Source organism: Scyliorhinus torazame, chromosome 5, assembly GCF_047496885.1.
Source record: "Scyliorhinus torazame isolate Kashiwa2021f chromosome 5, sScyTor2.1, whole genome shotgun sequence".
NCBI lineage: Eukaryota > Metazoa > Chordata > Chondrichthyes > Carcharhiniformes > Scyliorhinidae > Scyliorhinus > Scyliorhinus torazame.
The window spans coordinates 79,524,146-79,545,871 of NC_092711.1; the positions used below are offsets into that span (position 1 = coordinate 79,524,146).

At 47.7% G+C, this 21,726-nt stretch overlaps 2 protein-coding genes and 1 long non-coding RNA gene across 3 annotated transcripts in view; 2 read left to right on the plus strand and 1 right to left on the minus strand.

Annotated features, from left to right (window-relative positions):
• The window catches only part of LOC140418562 (uncharacterized), a 244,209-nt gene that overhangs the window by 214,496 nt on the left and 7,987 nt on the right, over positions 1-21,726 (minus strand). The gene's annotated exons all lie outside the window — the stretch shown is intronic.
• Positions 778-9,464, plus strand: LOC140418558 (uncharacterized). Its single transcript, XR_011945140.1, has 2 exons — positions 778-826; positions 5,837-9,464. It is a non-coding gene; the product is annotated as an uncharacterized lncRNA (long non-coding RNA).
• On the plus strand, positions 17,608-18,796 carry LOC140418557 (uncharacterized). Its single transcript, XM_072502064.1, has one exon. It carries the CDS (start codon positions 17,660-17,662, stop codon positions 18,623-18,625), a length of 966 nt encoding a protein of 321 aa, XP_072358165.1. The 5' UTR covers positions 17,608-17,659; the 3' UTR covers positions 18,626-18,796.

The window sequence follows — 21,726 nt, forward strand, 5'->3', positions numbered from 1 at the left end:
TGCGGATGGGAATGGCTGGCACGAGGGGACATAGCTTTAAACTGAGGGGTAATAGATATAGGACAGAGGTCAGAGGTAGGTTCTTTACGCAAAGAGTAGTGAGGCCGTGGAATGCCCTACCTGCTACAGTAGTGAACTCGCCAACATTGAGGGCATTTAAAAGTTTATTGGATAAACATATGGATGATAATGGCATAGTGTAGGTTAGATGGCTTTTGTTTCGGTGCAACATCGTGGGCCGAAGGGCCTGTACTGCACTGTATAGTTCTATGTTCTATGTACTTGGATCACTGTCTGGCAGAGTCTGCATGTTCTCCCCGTGTCTGTGTGGGTTTCCTCCGACTGCTACGGTTTCCTCCCACAAGTCCCAAGAGACATGGTGTTAGGTAATTTGGACATTCTGAATTCTACTTCACTGTATCCGAACAGGCGCCGGGGATTTTCACAATAACTTCATTGCAGTGTTAATCTAAGCCTACTCGTGGCAATAATAAAGATTATTATTATCCATTTGTGCCTATAAGAATGGTTTTGTCTATTTATTTCCACTGTGTCTCACAATTTCAGACCAACTCCAAAAGAGAATTGGGGTCGTGCTTTTGCGCTTCTGTATGGTCCTTCAGTCCCAGTCGACATTCAACAACAACAAATAAATCTGAGCAATTATCTTCAATGGCGGGCATTCTGCCCAGCATGCCTCGCGGTAGAGACTGTCCCGGATACGGACAAGAGACCATTGCGCAGGCGCGGAACAGCCCAGGTTAAGGAACATGCGCAGTGGGAGTGATGGCGAAGGGGAGCAGCTTGTTTCTGGTTTCCACAGCGGGTAAGGTAACAGTGTGCCCGAGAGAGCAATGGGCGCTGTGGGTGGGCGGAAAGACTTGATAAACACTCAGTGAAGACCTCAATCCGCGAATAAGACACTCTCACCCCTGCGGCCCGCTTCCCCGAGCCGCTGTACTTCAGGCAGGGGCCAGGCCCAGGTTAATTGCCACCATCCTAAAGGAGCAGCAGGACGCATGCGAGGTGAACCCTGTCCTGTCAGGAGGAGGAGAGAATGTTGTGAATTTCCTGGCTGGATTCATCACGATCTGGATATTATTGAGTTCTAAATTTTAGCATTGAGTTCCAGATCATTACCACTCACTGGGTGAAATGTATTCATCACATCCCCACCACCACCCATACGTCTTGCCCCCAAATCGTAAATCTGTCCTGAAATCATTGAATGGTCGGGTAATGGGGATGTTTCTTTATCTACCTTATCTAAACCTATCATAAACCGGTACACCTCTGTCAAATCTCTACTCTGCCATTTGCTCCAAGGAGAACAACCCTCTTATGGACTGGCTTGATTAACACTACACCCCTGCAAACATCACCCTCTGCCAGTGTTCATGTATAAGACCATAAGACATAGGAGCGGAAGTAAGGCCATTCGGCCCATCGAGTCCACTCCACCATTCAATCATGGCTGATTTCAACTCCATTTACCCGCGCTCTCTCCATAGCCCTTAATTCCTCGAGAAATCAAGAATTTATCAAATTCTGTCTTAAAGACACTCAACGTCCCGGCCTCCACCTCCCTCTGTGGCAATGAATTCCACAGACCCACCACTCTGGCTGAAGACATTTCTCCTCATCTCTGTTCTAAAGTGACTCCCTTTTATTCTAAGGTTGTGCTCCCGGGTCCTAGTCTCCCCTGCTAATGGAAACAACTTCCCTACGTCCACCCTATCTAAGCCATTCATGATCTTGTAAGTTTCTATTAGATCGCCCCTCAACCTCCTAAACTCCAATGAATATAATCCCAGGATCCTCAGACGTTCATCGTATGTTAGGCCTACCATTCCTGGGATCATCCGTGTGAATCTCCGCTGGACCCGCTCCAGTGCCAGTATGTCCTTCCTGAGGTGTGGGGCCCAAAATTGCTCACAGTATTCTAAATGGGGCCTAACTAATGCTTTATATAGCTTCAGAAGTACATCCCTGCTTTTATATTCCAAGCCTCTTGAGATAAATCACAACATTGCATTTGCTTTCTTAATTACGGACTCAACCTGCAAGTTTACCTTTAGAGAATCCTGGACTAGGACTCCCAATTCCCTTTGCACTTATGAATTTTGTCACCGTTTAGAAAGTAGTCCATGCCTCTATTCTTTTTTCCAAAGTGCAAGACGTCGCACTTGCCCACGTTGAATTTCATTAGCCATTTCTTGGACCACTCTCCTAAACTGTCTAAATCTTTCTGCAGCCTCCCCACCTCCTCCATACTACCTGCCCCTCCACCTATCTTTGTATCATCGGCAAACTTAGCCAGAATGCCCCCAGTCCCGTCATCTAGATCGTTAATATATAAAGAGAACAGCTGTGGCCCCAACACTGAACCCTGCGAGACACCACTCGTCACCGATTGCCATTCCGAAAAAGAACCTTTTATCTCAACTCTCTGCCTTCTGCCTGACAGCCAATCGTCAATCCATGTTAGTACCTTGCCTCGAATACCATGGGCCCTGATTTTACTCGGCAGTCTCCCGTGAGGCACCTTATCAAAGGCCTTTTGGAAGTCAAGATAGATAACATCCATTGGCTCTCCTTGGTCTAACCTATTTGTTATCTTTTCAAAGAACTCTAACAGATTTGTCAGGCACGACCTGCCCTTACTAAATCCAGCACATCTCTAGCACTTTCTCCTTTGTGATAGCTACCATATTCAACTCTGCCCCCTGACTCTCCTGAATTGTTGGGATATTACTCATGTCTTCTACTGTGAAGACTGACGAAAAGTACTTATTTAGTTCCTCAGCTATTTCCTTGTCTCCCATCACTAGATTACCAGCGTCATTTTGGAGCGGCCCAATGTCTACTTTTGCCTCCCGTTTGTTTTTAATGTATTTAAATACACTTTTACTATCATTCCTAATGTTACTGGCTAGCCTGCCTTCATAATTGATCCTCTCTTTCCTTATTTCGCTCTTTGTTATCCTCTGTTTGTTTTTGTAGCCTTCCCAATCTTCTGACTTCCCACTACTCTTTGCCACATTATAGGCTTTCTCTTTTGCTTTGATGCATTCCCTAACTTCCTTTGTCAGCCATGGCTGTCTAATCCCCCCTCTGATAATCTTTCTTTTCTTTGGGATGCACCTCTGTACTGTGTCCTCAATTACTCCCAGAAACTCCTGCCATTGCTGTTCTACTGACTTTCCCACTAGGCTCTGCTCCCAGTCGATTTTCGTCAGTTCCTCCCTCATGCCCCTGTAGTTACCTTTATTTAACTGTAACACCTTTACATCTGATTCTACCTTCTTTCTTTCAAATTGGAGATTGAATTCGACCATATTATGATCACTGCCTCCTCAGTGCTCTCTTACTTTAAGATCTTTAATCAACTCTGGCTCATTACATAACACTAAGTCCAGAATGGCCTGTTCCCTCGTGGGCTCCATCACAAGCTGTTCCAAAAAGCCCTCCTGTAAACATTCAATGAATTCCCTTTCCTTGGGTCCACTGGCAGCATTATTTACTCAGTCCACCTGCATATTGAAGTCCCCCATGATCACTGTCACCTTGCCTTTCTGACATGCACTTTCTATTTTGTGGTGCATTTTGTGCCCCTGGTCCTGACCAGTTAGGAGGCCTGTACATAACTCCCATTATGGTTTTTTTGCCTTTCTGGTTCCTCAACTCTACCCACACAGACTCCACATCATCTGACCCTATGTCGTTTAGTGCTATTGATTTAATTTCATTCCTAATTGACAAGGCAACCCCACCCCCTCTGCCCACCTCTCTGTCTTTTCGATAGGTTGTGAATCCCTGGATGTTTCAATGCCAGTCCTGAACCCCCTGCAACAACGTCTCTGTGATGTAGTTACCTTGTGTACCTTGTGTCGCCCTATTTATTTATTTTATTTCATATTCATGCACTTAATTATCTGAATACTTTTCATTGTACCTAGGTACATGTGACAATAAACAAAATCAAACCGCAGTTTTTCCAACCTAACATTGCAACTATAATCCCTCAACCCTGGAACCATTCTGGTAAATCTCCTTTGCACTGTCTCAAGGACCCTCACATCCTCCATACTGTGTGGTGATCACTAGTTTGCACCGACCCAACTGTTCTGTCTTGCTGTCTAGTGATGTCATCACACACCCACAATTGCACAGTGACATCACCCCCACTCCCCGGGTGACTCCTCAATGGTGTCACTAACAAGACCAACAGCAAATATTGCCAAACCCCAGTTGGTGAGATTATAACGTTTGAGCTTCTTGAACCGCTGCAGTCTGTGTGGTGAAGGTGCTCCACAAATGATGTTAGATAAGGAGTTACAGGTTATTCATCCAGTGATGATGAAGGAACAGCGGTGATATATGTCCAAATCATTATGCGCTGATCTATTTATATTGAGCCTTTAAGGTAATGAAACATCCCTCGATATTTCACAGGAATGTTATCAAACAACATTGACACTGAGCCACGTAAGGAGGATATTAAGGCTGATGGCCAAAAGTTTGATCAAAGAGGTAGGTTTGAAGGAATATCCTGAAGGAGGAAAGTTGGATTGAGAGGCGGAAAGGTTTAGGGAGGAAATTCCACAATTTATGGCCTTGGGAAAATGAAGGTGCAGCCACAAATGGTGGCACAGTTAATATCAGAATGTTCAGGAATTAGAGGAAGTGCAGATATCCCAGAGGGTTGTGAGGCTGGAGGAGATTACAGCGGTCGGTCAGTGAGCATCGGGGTGATGGGTGAACAGGACTTGGTGTGAATAAGCACACAGGCAGCAGAGTTTTGTGTGACCCCAGGATTACAGGGAGGATGAATCTGGGAGGCTGGCCGGGAGTGTGTAGGATAATAAGTTGAGAGGTAACAGGAATGGATCGGAGTTTCAGCAATAGATGAACTCGGATTAGGGTGCAGTTGGGTGAAGTTCCTGATGTGGAAATGGTGGTCATGGTGATGATGGGGATTTGTGCTTGTACACCCATCTTGGGTCAAATATTATTCTGAAGTTGTGAAGAGTTTGCGTCAACCTCACTCAGTTGCCAGGGAGAGGGTTGGAGTTGGTGTTCAGGGAGTGGAGTTTGTAGCGGGGACTGAAGACAATGACTTCATTTTCCCAGTATTTAAATGGAGGAAATTCCAGTTCCTCTTGTATTGGGTCAGACTAGTCAGGGTGCTGTGTGATTTTGAGGGGAACTTGAAGGTGATGGTGTTAACATACATCACAAAGGGGGACACATTGGCGTAGTGGTATTGTCACTGCACTTGTAATCCAGAGACCCAGGGTAATGCTCTGGGGAAATGGGTTTGAATCCCACCAGGGCAGATGGTGGAATTTGAATTGAATAAAAATATGGAATTTAAAAAGTCTAATGACGACCATGAAACTACTGCTGATTGTTGTAAAAACCCATCTGGTAAATGTCCTTGAAGGAAATCTGTCATCCTTACCCAGTCTGGCCTCCGTGTGGAAGCACCCACAGCAATGAGGTTGAGTCTTAAATGCCTAAGAATGGCTGAGCACTCAGCTCTTTCTTGGTGATGGTAGAACTTCAGAGTTTGGAGATTCTAAGTTCTGTTTGAGTTGAAGACATAAAGGACCGAGTCTTCTGTAGATCCAGACCAGGTGGTCGGTTCTCTTCCCTGAAGGACATCAGTGAACCAGCTGGGTTTTTCTGACAATCCAGCAGTTTTCATGGTCACTTTTGCCCAGTGCCGCCCCCACAAATGACCAGATTCGTTCAGCTCAATTTCACAACCTGCCTTTGTGTTTTTGTGGGTTCTCTCTCACTCCCTATTTTCTGTTTTAAATCTATTTCACAGGGTATTAGAAGGGGATTTGTTGGGAAACTCAAATCGAACATCGCATCAGGATCTGACAGTCACCCAATTTATTGTGACTTTATATCATCGAATTTCGAACATGGAAGGAAAAAGCATCGTTCACAGTGGGGAGAAACCGTACACGTGTTGTGTGTGTGGACGAGGATTCAGTCGATCATCTGGGCTGTCAAAACATAAATGCAGTCAGACCAGACATAAACCGTTGAAATGTGGGGACTGTGGGAATGGATTCAGACACCCGTCTGAGTTGGAAACCCATCGACGCAGTTACACTGGAGAGAGGCCGTTCACCTGCTCTTGTGTGTGGGAAGGGATTCATGAAGTCAAAGAGCCTGGTAAAACACCAGCAAATTCACACTGAAGAGAAACCGTTTAAGTGTCGAGAATGCAGGAAGTGCTTTAAAGGTTCCAGCGAACTTATGTCCCACCAACGTATTCACACTGACAAGAGACCGTTTAGGTGCTCTCACTGTGGGACTGGGTTCAAATGGTCATCTCAACGCACCGTACACCAACGCATTCACACTGGGGAGAGACCTTTTAAATGCTCAGACTGTGAGAAGTGCTTTAAAAGGTCCTGGGAACTTATGCGACATCGGCGTGTTCACACTAACAAGACACCGTTTAGGTGCTCTCTCTGTGGGACTGGGTTCAGATGGTCCTCTCAACTCACTATACATCAGCGCGCCCACACTGGGGAGAGGCCATTCACCTGCTCTGAGTGTGGGAAGGGATTCACTCGGTCATCCCACTCGGTCATCCCACCTGGTTATACACCAGAGAGTTCACACTGGGGAGAAACCATTCACCTGCTCCATGTGTGGGAAGGGATTCACTACCTTATCCAACCAGCTGATACATCAGCACACTCACACTGGGGAGAAGCCATTCACCTGTACCAGTTGTGGGAAGGGATTCATTCAGTCATCTGCCCTGCTGATACACCAGCGCACTCACACATCATTGGTCCCATTCACCTGCTCCAGGGGTGGGAAGAGAGTCACTACCTTATCCAATCTGCGGACACACCAGCGTGTTCACACGGGGGAGAGGCCATTCACCTGCTTTGTGTGTAAGAAGAGATTCACTCACTCATCCGCCCTGCTGAGACACCAGCGACTTCACGAGTAACGATGGTGATTGGACTTTGCTGTTAATCACATCCAGGACTGAACCATGTTCATTGGGGCCTGTTCCTGCTGATAATAAATCACAGCCCAGTTATAGTGGTTAATTCTGTGAATCAAACTGAAATAAGTCAACTTTCTATTTCACCCACATCATGTTGAATCTTTTTAATATCTCGAAGACAAGTTAGTTCCTTTTGAAATGTTCTCCCTCTCCCCTGTCTCCTCCATCCTCCCCTCCAATAAGTGTGAGACAATCCAATCAGCTGCCTCTGCTAGTTTCCTCACTTCCACCAATCCACCTGGACAAATATCTCTCCGTGTCCAACTCCTCCAGCCAGCCTCCCCACACACAGTGAGTTCATACTGCAAAGAGAGGGTTTAAATGCTCCTGTCACAGTCTTAGCTGTAAAAAGCCACATTCACTGATGGTTCACCAGTGCAGTCACTCCGGTTCCACTCCATTCACCTGCTCTCAGTGCAGGAAGAGGTTCAGGCGATTGTCCATCCTACAGCAACATCAGTGAGTTCACACCGGGGAGAAGTCATTCACCTGTTCCATGTGTGGGGAGGGGGAGGGATTCACTCAGTCATTCAACCTGTTAACACACCAGTGAGTTTGCACTGACTGAAGATATTCTAAATGTCTGGATTGTGGAAAGTGTTATAAAATACACTGACAAGAGACTGTTCAGAATCTCTCACAGTGGGACTGATTCAAGTGAACATGTGGACTCAGTGTCCGTCAGCGCACTCACACTGGGCAGAGACTGTACATCTGTTTCATATGTGGTCAGAGATTAGCTCAGTCATCCCACCTCAACACACATCCACTTGTCCACACTTTTCAAAGTTCAGAGTGTGAGGAGAGATTTAAAATCAATCGAATCTGCTGTCACACAAACACATTCACACGAGTAAGAGGCTGTTCACCAGCTGTGTGTGCGGCAAGATATTCACTTGGTCTTCTCACCCACTGACACACCAGTGAATTCACGGTGATTAAGGGCAGCACAGTGGTTAGCACAATTGCTTCACAGCTCCAGGATCATCCACATAGATGATTTGGAGTTGGGGACCAAGTGCAATGTGGCAAAGTTTGCAGACTACACTAAGATGAGTGGTAAAGCAAAAAGGGCAGAGGATACCGGAAGTCTGCAGAATGATTTGGATAGTTTAGGTGAATGGGCTAGGGTCTGGCAGATGGAATTCAATGTTGCCAAGTGTGAGGCTATCCATTTTGGGAGGAATAACAGCAGAATGGATTATTATTTAAACGGTAAGATGTTAAAACATGCTGCTGTGCAGAGGGACCTGGGTGTGCTGGTGCACGAGTCGCAAAAAGTTGGTGTGCAGGTGCAACAGGTGATTAAGAAGGCTAATCGAGTTTTGTCTTTCATTGCTAGAGGGATGGAGTTCAAGACTAGGGAGGTTATGCTGCAATTGTATAAGGTGTTGGTGAGGCCACATCTGGAGTATTGTGTTCAGTTTTGGTCTCCTTACCTGAGAAAGGACATGTTGGCACTGGAGGGAGTGCAGAGGAGATTCACTAGGTTGATCCCAGAGTTGAGGGGATTAGATTATGACGAGAGGTTGAGTAGACTGGGACTGTACTCATTGGAGTTCAGAAGGATGCGGGGGGATCTTATTGAGACATATAAGATTACGAAGGGAATAGATAGGATAGATGCGGGCAGCTTGTTTCCACTGGTCGGGGAAAGCAGAACTAGGGGGCATAGCCTCAAAGTAAGGGGAAATAGATTTAGGACCGAGTTTAGGAGGAACTTCTTCACCCAAAGGGTTGTGAATCTCTGGAATTCCTTGCCCAGTGAAGCAGTTGAGGCTCCTTTAAACGTTTTTAAGAAAAAGATAGATACCTTTCTACAGAATAAAGGGATTCGGGGATATGGTGTACGGGCCGGAGAGTGGAGCTGAGTCCACAAAGATCAGCCATGATCTCATTGAATGGCGGAGCAGGCTCGAGGGGCCAGATGGCCTACTCCTGTTCCTAGTTCTTATGTTCTTATATGTCCCAGGTTCGATTCCGGCTTGGGTCACTGTCTGTGCAGAGTCTGCACATCCTCCCCGTGTGTGCGTGGGTTTCCTCCGGGTGCTCCAGTTTCCTCCCACAGTCCAAAGATGTGCAGGTTAGGTGGATTGGCCATGATAAATTGCCCTTAGTGTCTGAAATTGCCCTTAGTGTTAGGTGGGGTTACTGATTATGGGGATAGGGTGGAGGTGTGGACCTTGGGTAGTGTGCTCTTTCCAAGAGCCGGTGCAGACTCGATGGGCCGAATGGCCTCCTTCTGCACTGTAAATTCTATGATTACAGGGGTTGGGTTCTGCTGTTATTGCTGCTGTTAATCACATCCAGGACTGAACCATGTTCATTCTGACAGTTGGAGTTTGTTTCTGCTGTGAGTAACTGGAATGAAGTTTAATATTGTGGATTAATGTCAAATAAATCAGCTTTGTTTAAACCTTTTGTGTGTTTTGTCTTTCCCACCTGAGTGTTTAACTTCACCTGTCTGGAGTTCAGAAAGGACAATCTGGGAGGATTACACGGCAGGAACAGGACTTCAGCCTGGACACAGTCCTTCAGGGTCACACAGAGAGGGACAAATGACACTTTGGGGGGTTTCGCTTCCTTCCACATGAGTAAAATCCTACGCCGGGCTACTAGGGACGCAAAGGCCACAACATCGGCCTCTTTCGCCTCCTGCACTCCCGGCTCATCCGCAACTCCAAATAAAGCTAACCCCCAGCCTGGTTTGACCCGGACCTTCACCACCTTCGAAATCACTCCCGTCACACCCCTCCAGTACCCCTCCAGTGCCGGGAACAACCAAAACATATGTTTGCCGGGCTTCCGCCGCACCTCCCACACTTGTCCTCCACTCCGAAGAACCTGCTCAACCTTTCTCCCGTTATGTGTGCTCTATGTAGCGCCTTAAATTGAATCAGGCTAAGCCTGGCGCACGAGGAAGAGGAATTTACCCTGCCCATTTATCCATTGTCCCCAGATATTTAATGTTGCCGCCACCACTGGGTTTGTGGTAAATCTTTTTGGTGAGAGCGGTAGTGGCGCCGTCACCAGCGCCTCTAGACTCGTCCCTTTACAGGACTTTCTCTCCAGTCTTTTCCACGCCGCTCCCTCTCCCTCCATCATCCATTTACGGATCATCGCCACATTGACGGCCCAATAGTAGTCGCCCAAATTCGGCAGCGCCAGTCCCCCTCCTTACCCTCGGGACTTTCCCTGCCCACACGAAGCTCGTGATACTCCTGTCTATTTTTTTAAAGAAGGCCTTAGTAATTAGTATAGGGAGACACTGGAATACAAATAGGAACCTCGGGAGGACCATCATCTTAATTGCCTGCACTCTGCCGGCCAATGACAGTGGCTGCATGTCCCACCTCTTGAAGTCCTCCTCCATTTGTTCTACCAATCATGTCAGATTAAGTCTGTGCAAGGTTCCCCAGCTCCTGGCGATCTGAATCCCCAGGTATCGGAAGTTTCTTTCCACTTTCCTTAGAGGCAGGCCTTCTATCCCTCTACTCTGGTCCCCAGGGTGTATCACGAAAAGTTCACTCTTCCCCATGTTAAGCCTATATCCCGAGAAATCTCCAAACTCCCTCAATATCTGCATGACCTCTGTCATCCCCCCCACTGGGTCCGTCACATACAACAGTAGGTCATCCGCGTAGAGCGACACTCGGTGTTCTTCTCCCCCTCTAATCACCCCTCTCCATTTCCTGGAGTCTCTCAGCGCCATGGCCAGTGGTTCAATTGCCAACACGAACAGTAATGGAGATAGCGGGCATCCCTGCCTTGTTCCCCTGTATAGTCGGAAATACTCCGATCTTTGCCGACCCGTGACCACACTTGCCATTGGGGCCCCATAAAGGAGTTTGACCCAGCTAATAAACCCGTTCCCGAACCCGAACCTCCTTAGCACCTCCCATAGGTACTCCCACTCCACCCTGTCAAATGCCTTCTCTGCATCCATTGCCACCACTATCTCTGCCTCCCCCTCTACTGGGGGCATCATTATCACCCCTAATAGCCGTCGCACGTTGACATTTAGTTGTCTCCCCTTTACGAACCCTGTCTGGTCTTCATGCACCACCCCCGGGACACAGTCCTCTATCCTCGATGCCAGCACCTTTGCTAGCAATTTGGCGTCCACATTTAATAGTGAAATAGGCCTATAGGACCCGCACTGCAGCGGATCTTTATCCCGCTTCAAAATTAGCGATATCGTCGCCTCTGACATTGTCGGGGGTAGAGTCCCTCCTTCCCTGGCCTCGTTAAAAGTCCTCACCAACAGCGGGGCCAGCAGGTCCACATATTTTCTATAAAATTCCACCGGGAACCCATCTGGTCCCGGAGCCTTCCCTGCCTGCATATTCCCCAGCCCCTTGGTAACCTCGTCCACCCCAATTGGTGCCCCCAGGCCTTCCGCCTCCTGCTCCTCCACCCTCGGGAACCTTAATTGGTCGAGGAACTGCCGCATCTCCTCTTTTCCCTCCGGGGGTTGGGACCTATACAGTCCTTCGTAAAAGGTCTTAAACACCCCGTTTATCTTCCCTGCTCTCCGCACCGTAGCTCCCTTTTCGTCTCTAATTCCCCCTATCTCCCTCGCCACTGTCCTCTTTCGCAGCTGATGGGCCAACAAGCGACTAGCTTTTTCCCCATACTCATACCTCACCCCCTGTGCCTTCCTCCACAGCACCTCCGCCCTCCTGGTGGTCAGAAGGTCAAACTCCGTCTGGAGTCGTCATCTCTCCCTGTACAGTCCCTCCTCCGGGGTCTCCACAAATTCCCTGTCCACCCTTAAGATCTCCCCCAGTAGTCTTTCCCTTTCCTTGGCCTCTGTTTTCCCTTTGTGGGCCCTGATGGAGATCAGCTCTCCTCTGACCACCGCCTTTAGTGCTTCCCATACCACTCCCACTCGGACCTCCCCGTCGTCATTGGCCTCCAGGTACCTCTCGATACATCCCCGCACTCTTCCACAGACTCCCTCATCCGCCAACAATCCCACATCTAATCGCCAGAGTGCTCGCTGCTCCCTCTCCTCTCCTAGTTCCAGGTCCACCCAATGTGGGGCATGATCCGAAATAGCTATGGCTGAATACTCAGCTTCTTCCACCCTCGAGATCAACGACCTTCCCAAAACAAAAAAATCTATCCGGGAGTACACTTTATGAACATGGGAGAAGAAGGAGAACTCCCTGGCCCTCGGTCGAAGAAATCGCCATGGATCCACTCCCCCCATTTGGTCCATAAACCCCTTAAGCACCTTGGCCGCTGCCGGCCTTCTTCTGGTCTTAGATCTGGATCTATCTAACCCTGGGTCCAGCACGGTGTTGAAGTCACCTCCCAGTATCAAGTTTCCTACCTCCAGGTCCGGTATACGTCCCAGCATCCGCCTCATAAATCCCGCATCGTCCCAATTCGGGGCATATACGTTAACCAGCACAACCTCCATTCCCTCCAGCCTGCCACTCACCATTACATATCTGCCTCCACTATCTGCTACAATGCTCCTAGCTTCGATTGCTACCCGTTTCCCCACCAGTATGGCCACCCCTCTGTTATTTGCATCTAGCCCTGAGTGGAACACCTGTCCCACTCATCCTTTCCTTAACCTAACTTGGTCCGCCACCTTCAGGTGCGTCTCCTGGAGCATAGCCACGTCTGCCCTCAGTCCTTTCAGGTGCGCGAGCACTCGGGCCCTTTTAATCGGTCCATTTAGGCCTCTCGCGTTCCACGTGATCAGCCTCACTAGGGGGCTACCTGCCCCCTTCCCGTGTCGACTAGCCATCACCTTCTCTAGGCCAGTCCCACGTCCCGATTCCGCGCTCCCACTCGTTCCCCAGGTGTCCAGCATTCCAGCCCCAACCACCCACTCTTTAGCCATTTCCTCTTTGATTTCTGCAGCAGCAACCCAGTTATCCTCCCCCCCTCCCCCTCCCCTTCCCCCCCCCCCCCCCCCGCTAGATCCCCCTCTAGCGTGATTGCTCCCCCCATATTACTTCTGCAAGTCAGCTGACTTCAACTGACCCCGGCTTCTCCTGCTCACTCCTTGACCCCCCCCCCGTGTGGGGAACTCCCATCTACCTTGCGCCTATCTTCCCGCCATTATCTTTCTGGCGCGGGAACATCTCTGGAGCTGACCCGCCTCTTGTGGCGCAGCTCCCTTTCCCACCCCACTCCTCATCATCCGCCTATGTCCCTTCTTTCCCCCCCCACCGGCACCCACATTTCTTAGTGTCTCCCCCCTTCCCAATTTACTTCTCTATATACATCGACAGTAACATTTCCCTGTAATATCAGTCCCTCAGTTCCGATCCAATTTCTCACCTTTAATAAAGGTCCATGCTTCTTCCGCCATTTCGAAGTAGTGATGTCTCTCCTGGTACGTGACCCATAGTCGTGCCGGCTGCAGCATCCCGAACTTCACCTTCTTCTTGTGTAACACCTCCTTGGCTCGATTAAAACTCGCCCTCCTTCTCACCACCTCCGCACTCCAATCCTGGTACACCCGTACCACTGCATTCTCCCATCTACTACTCCGTACCTTTTTGGCCCATCTCAGAACCACTTCTCTATCATTAAAGCGGTGAAATCGCATGATTGTCGCCCTAGGTGGTTCTCTCGCTTTTGGTCTCCTCGCCGGGACCCGATGAGCCCCCTCCACTTCTAAGGGGCCCGAAGGGGCCTCAGCTCCCATCAGCGAGCTTAGCATCGTGCTCACGTAAGCCCCGCAGTCCGCTCCTTCCACTCCCTCTGGGAGACCCAGAATCCGAAGGTTCTTCCTTCGTGCTCTGTTTTCTAGGGCCTCAATCCTTTCAATGCACTTTTTGTGGAGCGCCTCGTGCGTCTGTGTTTTGACCGCCATGCCCAGGATCTCGTCCTCATTATCCGTCACCTTCTGCTCCACCATGCGGAGCTCTGTCTCCTGGGTCCTTTGTGCCTCCTTAAGCCCCTCAATTGCCTGTAGCATCGGGGTCAGCACCTCCTTCTTTAGTAGCTCCACACACCGTCTTAAAAATTCGTCTTGATCGGGCCCCCATGTCGCCTGGGCTTTCTCTGCCGCCATCTTGTTTCTTTTTCCTTTCTGTCCCTATCGTCGATGATTCCTCGCGCTGCAGCCGCCGCCGCCGATATTTTCCTCTTTCGTTGGGGTGGACTCCCTATTCACTCACCCCACACCGGGTTTCGTCGCGCAAAAATTTCCCGTTGGGGCTCTTAAAAGAGCCCGAAGGTCCGTTGGAGCTGGAGCCACCGAAACGTGCGGCTTAGCTGGTCATCGCCGCAACCGGAAGCCCCCATTGAATTGCAAACATGACTGACCCAAGAAATCGTGTCACTGGGTAACAGAAATCCCATGAATCTTTGTTGAGATTGACCACTGATAGCTTTTGAACAAAGTCAAATATCGTTATATGGAAGAGAATTGAGAATTATGTGTTGCTTATATTTGACCCCTCGGTGTTTTGGTGTGAAACATTCTGCAGCCTAAATACCGTTCATGTATAAGAGAGGAGGGCTGACAGCAAATCCGCACTGAGCCTGGAGTTCCACATCTCCCTGAGTGGCTTTTCCTATTTCTCTATCATTAAGGTCGAATTTATCAAGGTGATTTTGTTAAATCTCTGACATTTCCTCTAATTCAGTTACAGTGTTGTTTGTGTCTGTCTATATGAGCACCAAGTACCGTTAGAAATGTTTTAGATGGTGATTAAAATGTTAATCTGTGTCAACAAAGCCATTAAATTCTTTTGTAAATTGAGCAAACTGCCAAGATTCGCACTTTATTTTTTCATGTCTGGAACTATCTATCTGGACTGTACACAGAACAATACTTTCACTGTACCTCGGTACACGTGACAATAAATCAAATCCAATAAAAGAGACAGTTTCTTACTCATCTTCAAACTGAACAGTGTCTTCTTAAAAATTATTCATTCATGGGAGGTGGGCGTCACTGGCTGGGCCAGCATTTACTGCTCATTCCAATTGCCCTTGAACTGCGTGTCTTGTGAGGCTATTTCAGGGGACACTTACAAATCAACCACAACATTTCTGTGGATCTGTAGTCACATGTAGGCCAGGCCACGCAAGGAGAGCATATCTCCTAAAGGACATTAGTGAACCAGACGGGTTTTTACAACAATTATTAGACTTTTCATTTGAGACTTTTATTCAATATCATTATCTATCACAGGCAGATTCAATCCCAGATCCCCAGAGCATTAACCTGGGTCTCTGGATTACTCGCCCAATAACAATACCATTATACCACTGCCTGGCCCACATAGTCTTGGCAGAATATGATGTCTTGTAACTTCTCAAAATTACAAGGAATTTATTTTTTCAAACAAATACTGATAGCTCTGCTGTTTCTGGAAACATTTTGGTTGATACTGTTTATCTTTTTAAATAAAGATCTAGTCTTTACAAAATAATTACCCAATACACCAATTCACTAATGATAATCAATGTTCACTACTGAATAATCATGAATTTAATTATTGTTTTTTGCTATGAAATCAATACATAGTTTATATAGGAACGGTACAGAAGACAAAATGGCTGCAGGAAGCCACGTGTTCGAGGTATAAAAGGGCTTCCTTGACCTTGTTACTAATGACAGTGAATACACTATGAAAATAACAATTTTAAAACTAAATGTGATTACACATGCGTACTTACAGCTTCCTACATTACAACAGTGAATATGTTTCTGAAGTACTCCATTGGCTTTAAAACATTTCAGGAGGTCCAGTGGGAGTGAGAGGTTTGATAGAAATGTACATTTGTACTAATTGTCCGCATACTAGGATATATTACACTCCATGTCCCCACCAGAATCATTGATAAAGATTGAGTCTTAATTTTGTGTAATAACCACGTCATTGACACCATTTTGAATACTCTGTGAAACTCCCGACACCCCATATGCACAATTATTTGTTGTAAAACACAGCGAGTTGTTGTGATTTGGAATGTGCCGTCTATAAATTGTGCTCGAGCCTCATTGGACTGTAACTTACAAAAGGGAATTTGATACATTCTGAAAAATAAAACAAAATAATCGAACTCTGGCATGGGGAAAATGGGCCAAATAAACTCCTCAAGCAGCCTTGTGTACATGTAAAGTGAGTGGTAACAACCTGGAACCTACTGCCTCTGAGAGTAGGAGATGCAAAGTTGAGGGAAGGATTTCCAGTATCTGTGTGACTGGAGAAGCATAGATATATAAAATCCTTGTTAGGCACCACCTGGACTGCTGTGATTTAAAGAAAAACAAATGCTGGAAATCTTAAGCACATCTGGCAGCCTCTGTGGAGAGAAACAGAGTTAATGTTTCAGGTCAGCATGATCTTTCATCAGATCAAGAACAGTGTTACTATTAGGGCCAAAGGGACAATCTGTGGGTGGAGCCAGAGGACTGTGGTCGGGTGTTGAACAAATACTTCACATCTGTCTTCAGCCACGAGAATGAGGAGGTAGATATAGAACTCAGGCAGAGAGACTGTGAGGTTCTTGAGCAAATTGACATAGGGAGTGACAAGTTATTGGAAGTGTTGGCAGGCTTAAAGGTGAACAAATCTCCAGGTCTGGATGAATTGTGTCCCAGGATGCTGTGGGACATGAGGGAGGATATTGTAGGGGCTCTGACCCAAATTTTTAATTCCTCTCTGGCCACAAAGGAGGTGCCAGGGGACTGGAGAACAGCTGATGTGGTCCCACTGTTTGAGAAAGGTTGTAGAGATAAGCCAGGGAACTTCTCAGGTCAGTGGTAGGGAAACTATTGGAGAACATACAGAAGGAGAGAGACTTATCTTCACTTGGAGAGGCGAGATTTAATCAGGAATAGTCAGCATGGCATTGTTAGAGGGAGGTTATGCCTAACAAATTTGAATTGATTTTTTATGTGACCAGCTGTGTAGATGAGGGTAGTGCAGTTGATGCAGTTTGCTGGATTTAAGCAAAGCCTTTGACAAGATCCCACAGGGGAGACTTTATAAAGAAGGCAAAAGCACATGGGATACATGATATGGTGGATTCAAAATTGGCATAGCTGATGGAGACAGAGGGTGATGACAGACAACTGCTTTAATGGCTGGAAGCACACCCCAGGGATCCAGCAAAGTGAGAATGGAGGGAGCGTGTGTGGGATGGAGATTTGCAGCTTTCGGGGAATAAGAGAGAGGAAAAAATGTTCCATAGGAACTAGAATTGTCTTCACTTGAGTTTCTATCCTACACTGACAGTGATGACTTTTAAAATTATTTTTACAGGATATTAGGCGAGAAGAAATTACAGACAGAAATATCAAACATCATGTCTCGATCTGACAGAGTCACTCAATTCCCTGGAATCTGAATATCATCGGGCTTTGAGTCTAGAAGGACAAATGTTTTCCTGAACTGTCAGCTTCAAAAGATTTCAAACATCAGTGTGACTGGAAAAGCAACGAGACCCACACAACACACACCCGCGTGAGAGAGTTCCAGTGAACTGACTGTGAAAGATCTTTCACCAGTTACACAGCCTGACAAAACATCACACCATTCACAGCGGGGAGACTGCACCCGTGCGCTATAAGAACGAGGCTTCAACTTATCATCGAACCTGGAGAGACACAAGGTGACCCGCACTATGGAGAAACCATGGAAATGTGGGGACTGTGGGAAGGGATTCAAAGCTCTGTCTGAGGTGGAAATACATCAACGCAGTCACACTGGAGAGAGGCCGTTCACCAGCTCTGACTGTGGGACGGGGTTCAGTAATTCATCCAACATGCTGATGCACCAGCGAATTCACACTGGGGTGAGGCCATACACCTGCTGTGATTGTGGGAAGGGATTCAGTCGCTCATCCAACCTGCAGTCCCACCAGCGAGTTCACACTGGTGAGAGGCCATTCACCTGCTCTGAATGTGGGAAGGCGTTCACTCTGTTATCCCATTTGCAGACACACCAGAGAGTTCACACCGGGGAGAAGCCATTCACCTGCTCACAGTGTGACAAAGGATTTACTAATTCATCCAATCTACAGAAACACCAGTGGGTTCATACGGGTGAGAGGCCATTCACCTGCTCTCAGTGTGGGAAGGGATTCACGCAGTTAACCCACTTACTGACATACCAGCCGGTTCACACTGGAGAGAGGCCGTTCACCTGCTCTGAATGTGGGAAGGGGTTCATTCAGTTGTCCAAGCTGCTGACACACCAGCGAGTTCACAATGGGGAGAGGCCGTTCACTTGCTCCGAATGTGGGAAGGGATTCACTCAGTCCTCCACCCTCCTCTCTCACCAGCGAATTCACACTGGGGAGAGGCCATTCACCTGTACTGTGTGGGGAAAGGGATTCAGAGATTCATCCACCCTGTTAAAACACCAGCGAGTTCACACTGGGGAGAGGCCATTCCTCTGCTCTCAGTGTGGGAAGGGATTCACTCAGTCATCTAGCCTGCTGACACATCAGAGAGTTCACACCGGGGAGAGACCATTCATCTGTTCTGTTTGTGGGAAGGGATTCACACAAGTCAGCCAACCTGCAGACACATCAGCGAGTTCACAAGCAATTACAAGGGTTAGATTCTGCTGTTATTGCTGCTGTTAATCACATCCACGACCGACATGCTCACAGTCGGTGAAGTGGGAGTGTCGGAGGGTTTCTTTCTGCTGGACTGGCCGGTCTCCTGACTTTGCTTCCAGTGGGCTGATGCTGAGCCTGGGAGAGCACATTTCCACTGAAATGATCCACAAACTGATGAAGGATACTTATTTTATCCTGAGTAGTAAATATTGTTATTTCTACCACTACAGGTGGATCTCACATAAATACATTTGTCTCTGTTACATTGAGTCTACAGCACAGGGCCAGGCCAGTCGGAGCAATTGGTCTGTGTCAGTATTTATGCTCCACATGATCCTCCACCCACCCCTCTTCTTCTCCACCATCAGCATCTCCTTCTATTCCTTTCTCCCTCATGTATGTATACAGCTTCCCCTTCAATGTATTCATGCTGTTCACCTCAACCACTCGCTGTGGTCGTGAGTTCCATGTTCTCACCACTCGCTCGGTAAGAGGTTTCCCATTGAAATTCCTATTGGATTATTGAACCACTGCATAATCTTAGACTCCCATCAGGTCACCCTTCAGTCTTCTCTTTTCTCGAGAAAAGCAGTCCCAGCTTTTTCTGAGGGTTAAATGATCTCGGGCCTGGTATTATTTTTGTGAATCTTTGTTGCTCCTTCTCCAGTGCCTCTATTTCCTTTTTCTAAATGGAGATCAGAATGTTGACAGTGCTCCCAGTGTAGTCTAACCCTGGTTCTAAACAAGTTGAACATAACCTCCCTGCTTTTCGATTCTATCACTCGAGAAAGGAACCCTATAAATGGGGCCCCACATGTTAGGAAAAATGTGAAGTTCTCGGAGAGAGTGCAGAGGAGATTTACGAGAATGGGAGCAGGGATGAGACTTCAGTGAATTGGAGAGACTGGAGCTGCTGAAATTGTACTTTTTAGATCAGAGTACGTGGAGAGGATGGTTCCACTGGGAGGAATAACTAGAACCCAAGGGCACAGCATCAGACTAAAGGGGCGATCCTTTAAAACAGAAATGAGGAGGAATTTCCTAAGCCAGAGGGTGGTGAATCTGTGGAACTCTGCTGCAGAAGGCTGTGGAGGTCAAGTCACTGAATGCCTTTAAGGCAGAGATAGATAGGTTCTTGATTAATAAGGGGATCAAGGGTTATGGGGAAAAGGCAGGAGAATGGGGTTGAGAAAAATATCAGCCATGATTGAATGGCAGAGCAGACTCGATGGGCCGAGCGGCCTAATTCTGCTCCTATATCTTATGGTCATGAGGTCAGAGAAGGAGGCTATTCAGCGCATCGATTCCCTGTTGCAAACCAGTCAGACCCATTGCCCTGTTCTATCCCTGTAGCCCTGCAAGTTTTGATCCCTAAATGCCCATTCAGTATCTGTTTGAAATCTTCCATGGTCTTCATTTCACAGGCAGCGAGTTCCAGGTCATTACCATTCGCTGCATCAAAATATTCTCCCTCATAATCCCCCTGCATCTCTTACCCAAAATCTAAAATCTGTGCCCCCCCCTCGTCCTCGTCCCTTCAGCTAATGGGAACAGCTTTTCTTTATCCACCTTATCGAAACCTGTTGTAATCTTGTCCACCTCTATCAAATCTCCCCTCAATCTCCTTTACTCCCAAGGTGAACATCCCCAGCCTGACATCGACCAGAAAGAACAAACAGAATATGTTAATATCTGAAATCAATTGGGAATGTTTAATTTCTGTTTTAAAGATCTTGTGAATATATTGTCCTGGACAATAAATGAATTGGAATACTGTCCCTCGGGTACGTCCAAATGGAATATTTCAATCTGGTATCCACCTAAATTCCAGTGAAAGTCTGGAATGTGTAGATGGGATGAATGAGTTGATCACTTTCTCTTGGAAATATTTACATCCTTGTCCATGAATTTTGTTTTAAAGAAGTCCAGCCACTACATAAAATATCAGCACCTTAACAGGGGGAGATCAGAAAGACAGACTCACTTTGGTCTTTTCATCAGCACATCTGAGAGTTAAGAATGTGTGACAGTGGCTACACTGAAGATTTGGGGACAGTGGAGACGGCATAGGGGAAAGACTGGAGCCTTCGGGGGGTCCCCGATAAGAAACAACCATAGGTTTGCCCCGGGGGGAATGGATGGGGGATATGGAATGTGGCAAAGAGCAGGAATAACGCAACTGAAAGATCTGTTTGTGGATGGGAAGTTCGCGAGTCTGGGAGCGCTGACCGAGAAATATGGGTTGCCCCAAGGGAATGCATTCAGGTATATGCAACTGAGGGCTTTTGCGAGGCAACAGGTGAGGGAATTCCCGCAGCTCCCGACACAAGAGGTGCAGGACAGAGTGATCTCAAAGACATGGGTGGGGGATGGTAAGGTGTCAGATATATATAGGGAAATGAGGGACGAAGGGGAGACTATGGTAGATGAACTAAAAGGGAAATGGGAAGAAGAGCTGGGGGAGGAGATCGAGGAGGGGCTGTGGGCAGATGCCCTAAGCAGGGTAAACTCGTCGTCCTCGTGTGCCAGGCTAAGCCTGATTCAGTTTAAGGTATTACACAGGGCACATATGACTGGAGCACGGCTCAGTAAATTTTTTGGGGTGGAGGATAGGTGTGCGAGGTGCTCGAGAAGCCCAGCGAATCATACCCATATGTTTTGGTCATGCCCGGCACTACAGGGGTTTTGGATGGGGGTGACAAAGGTGCTTTCAAAAGTAGTAGGAGTCCGGGTCGAACCAAGCTGGGGGTTGGCTATATTTGGGGTTGCACAAGAGCCGGGAGTGCAGGAGGCGAGAGAGGCCGATGTTTTGGCCTTTGCGTCCCTCGTAGCCCGGCGCAGGATATTGCTAATGTGGAAAGAAGCCAAGCCCCCGGGGGTGGAGACCTGGATAAATGACATGGCGGGGTTTATAAAGCTAGAGCGGATTAAGTTCGTCCTAAGGGGGTCGGCTCAAGGGTTCACCAGGCGGTGGCAACCGTTCGTCGAATACCTCGCAGAAAGATAGACGGAATGGGAAAAAGAAGGCAGCAGCAGCAGCCCAGGATCGGGGGTGGGGGGGGGGGGGGGGTGGGGGGGGGGGGAGGGAGGGAGGAGGAACCAGAAGGACTCTCAGGGTTGTTAAT

Excerpts from the sequence above, each read along its gene's own strand:
- LOC140418557 (XM_072502064.1), top strand. The coding sequence starts at position 17,660 with ATGGAGAAACCATGGAAATGTGGGGACTGTGGGAAGGGATTCAAAGCT.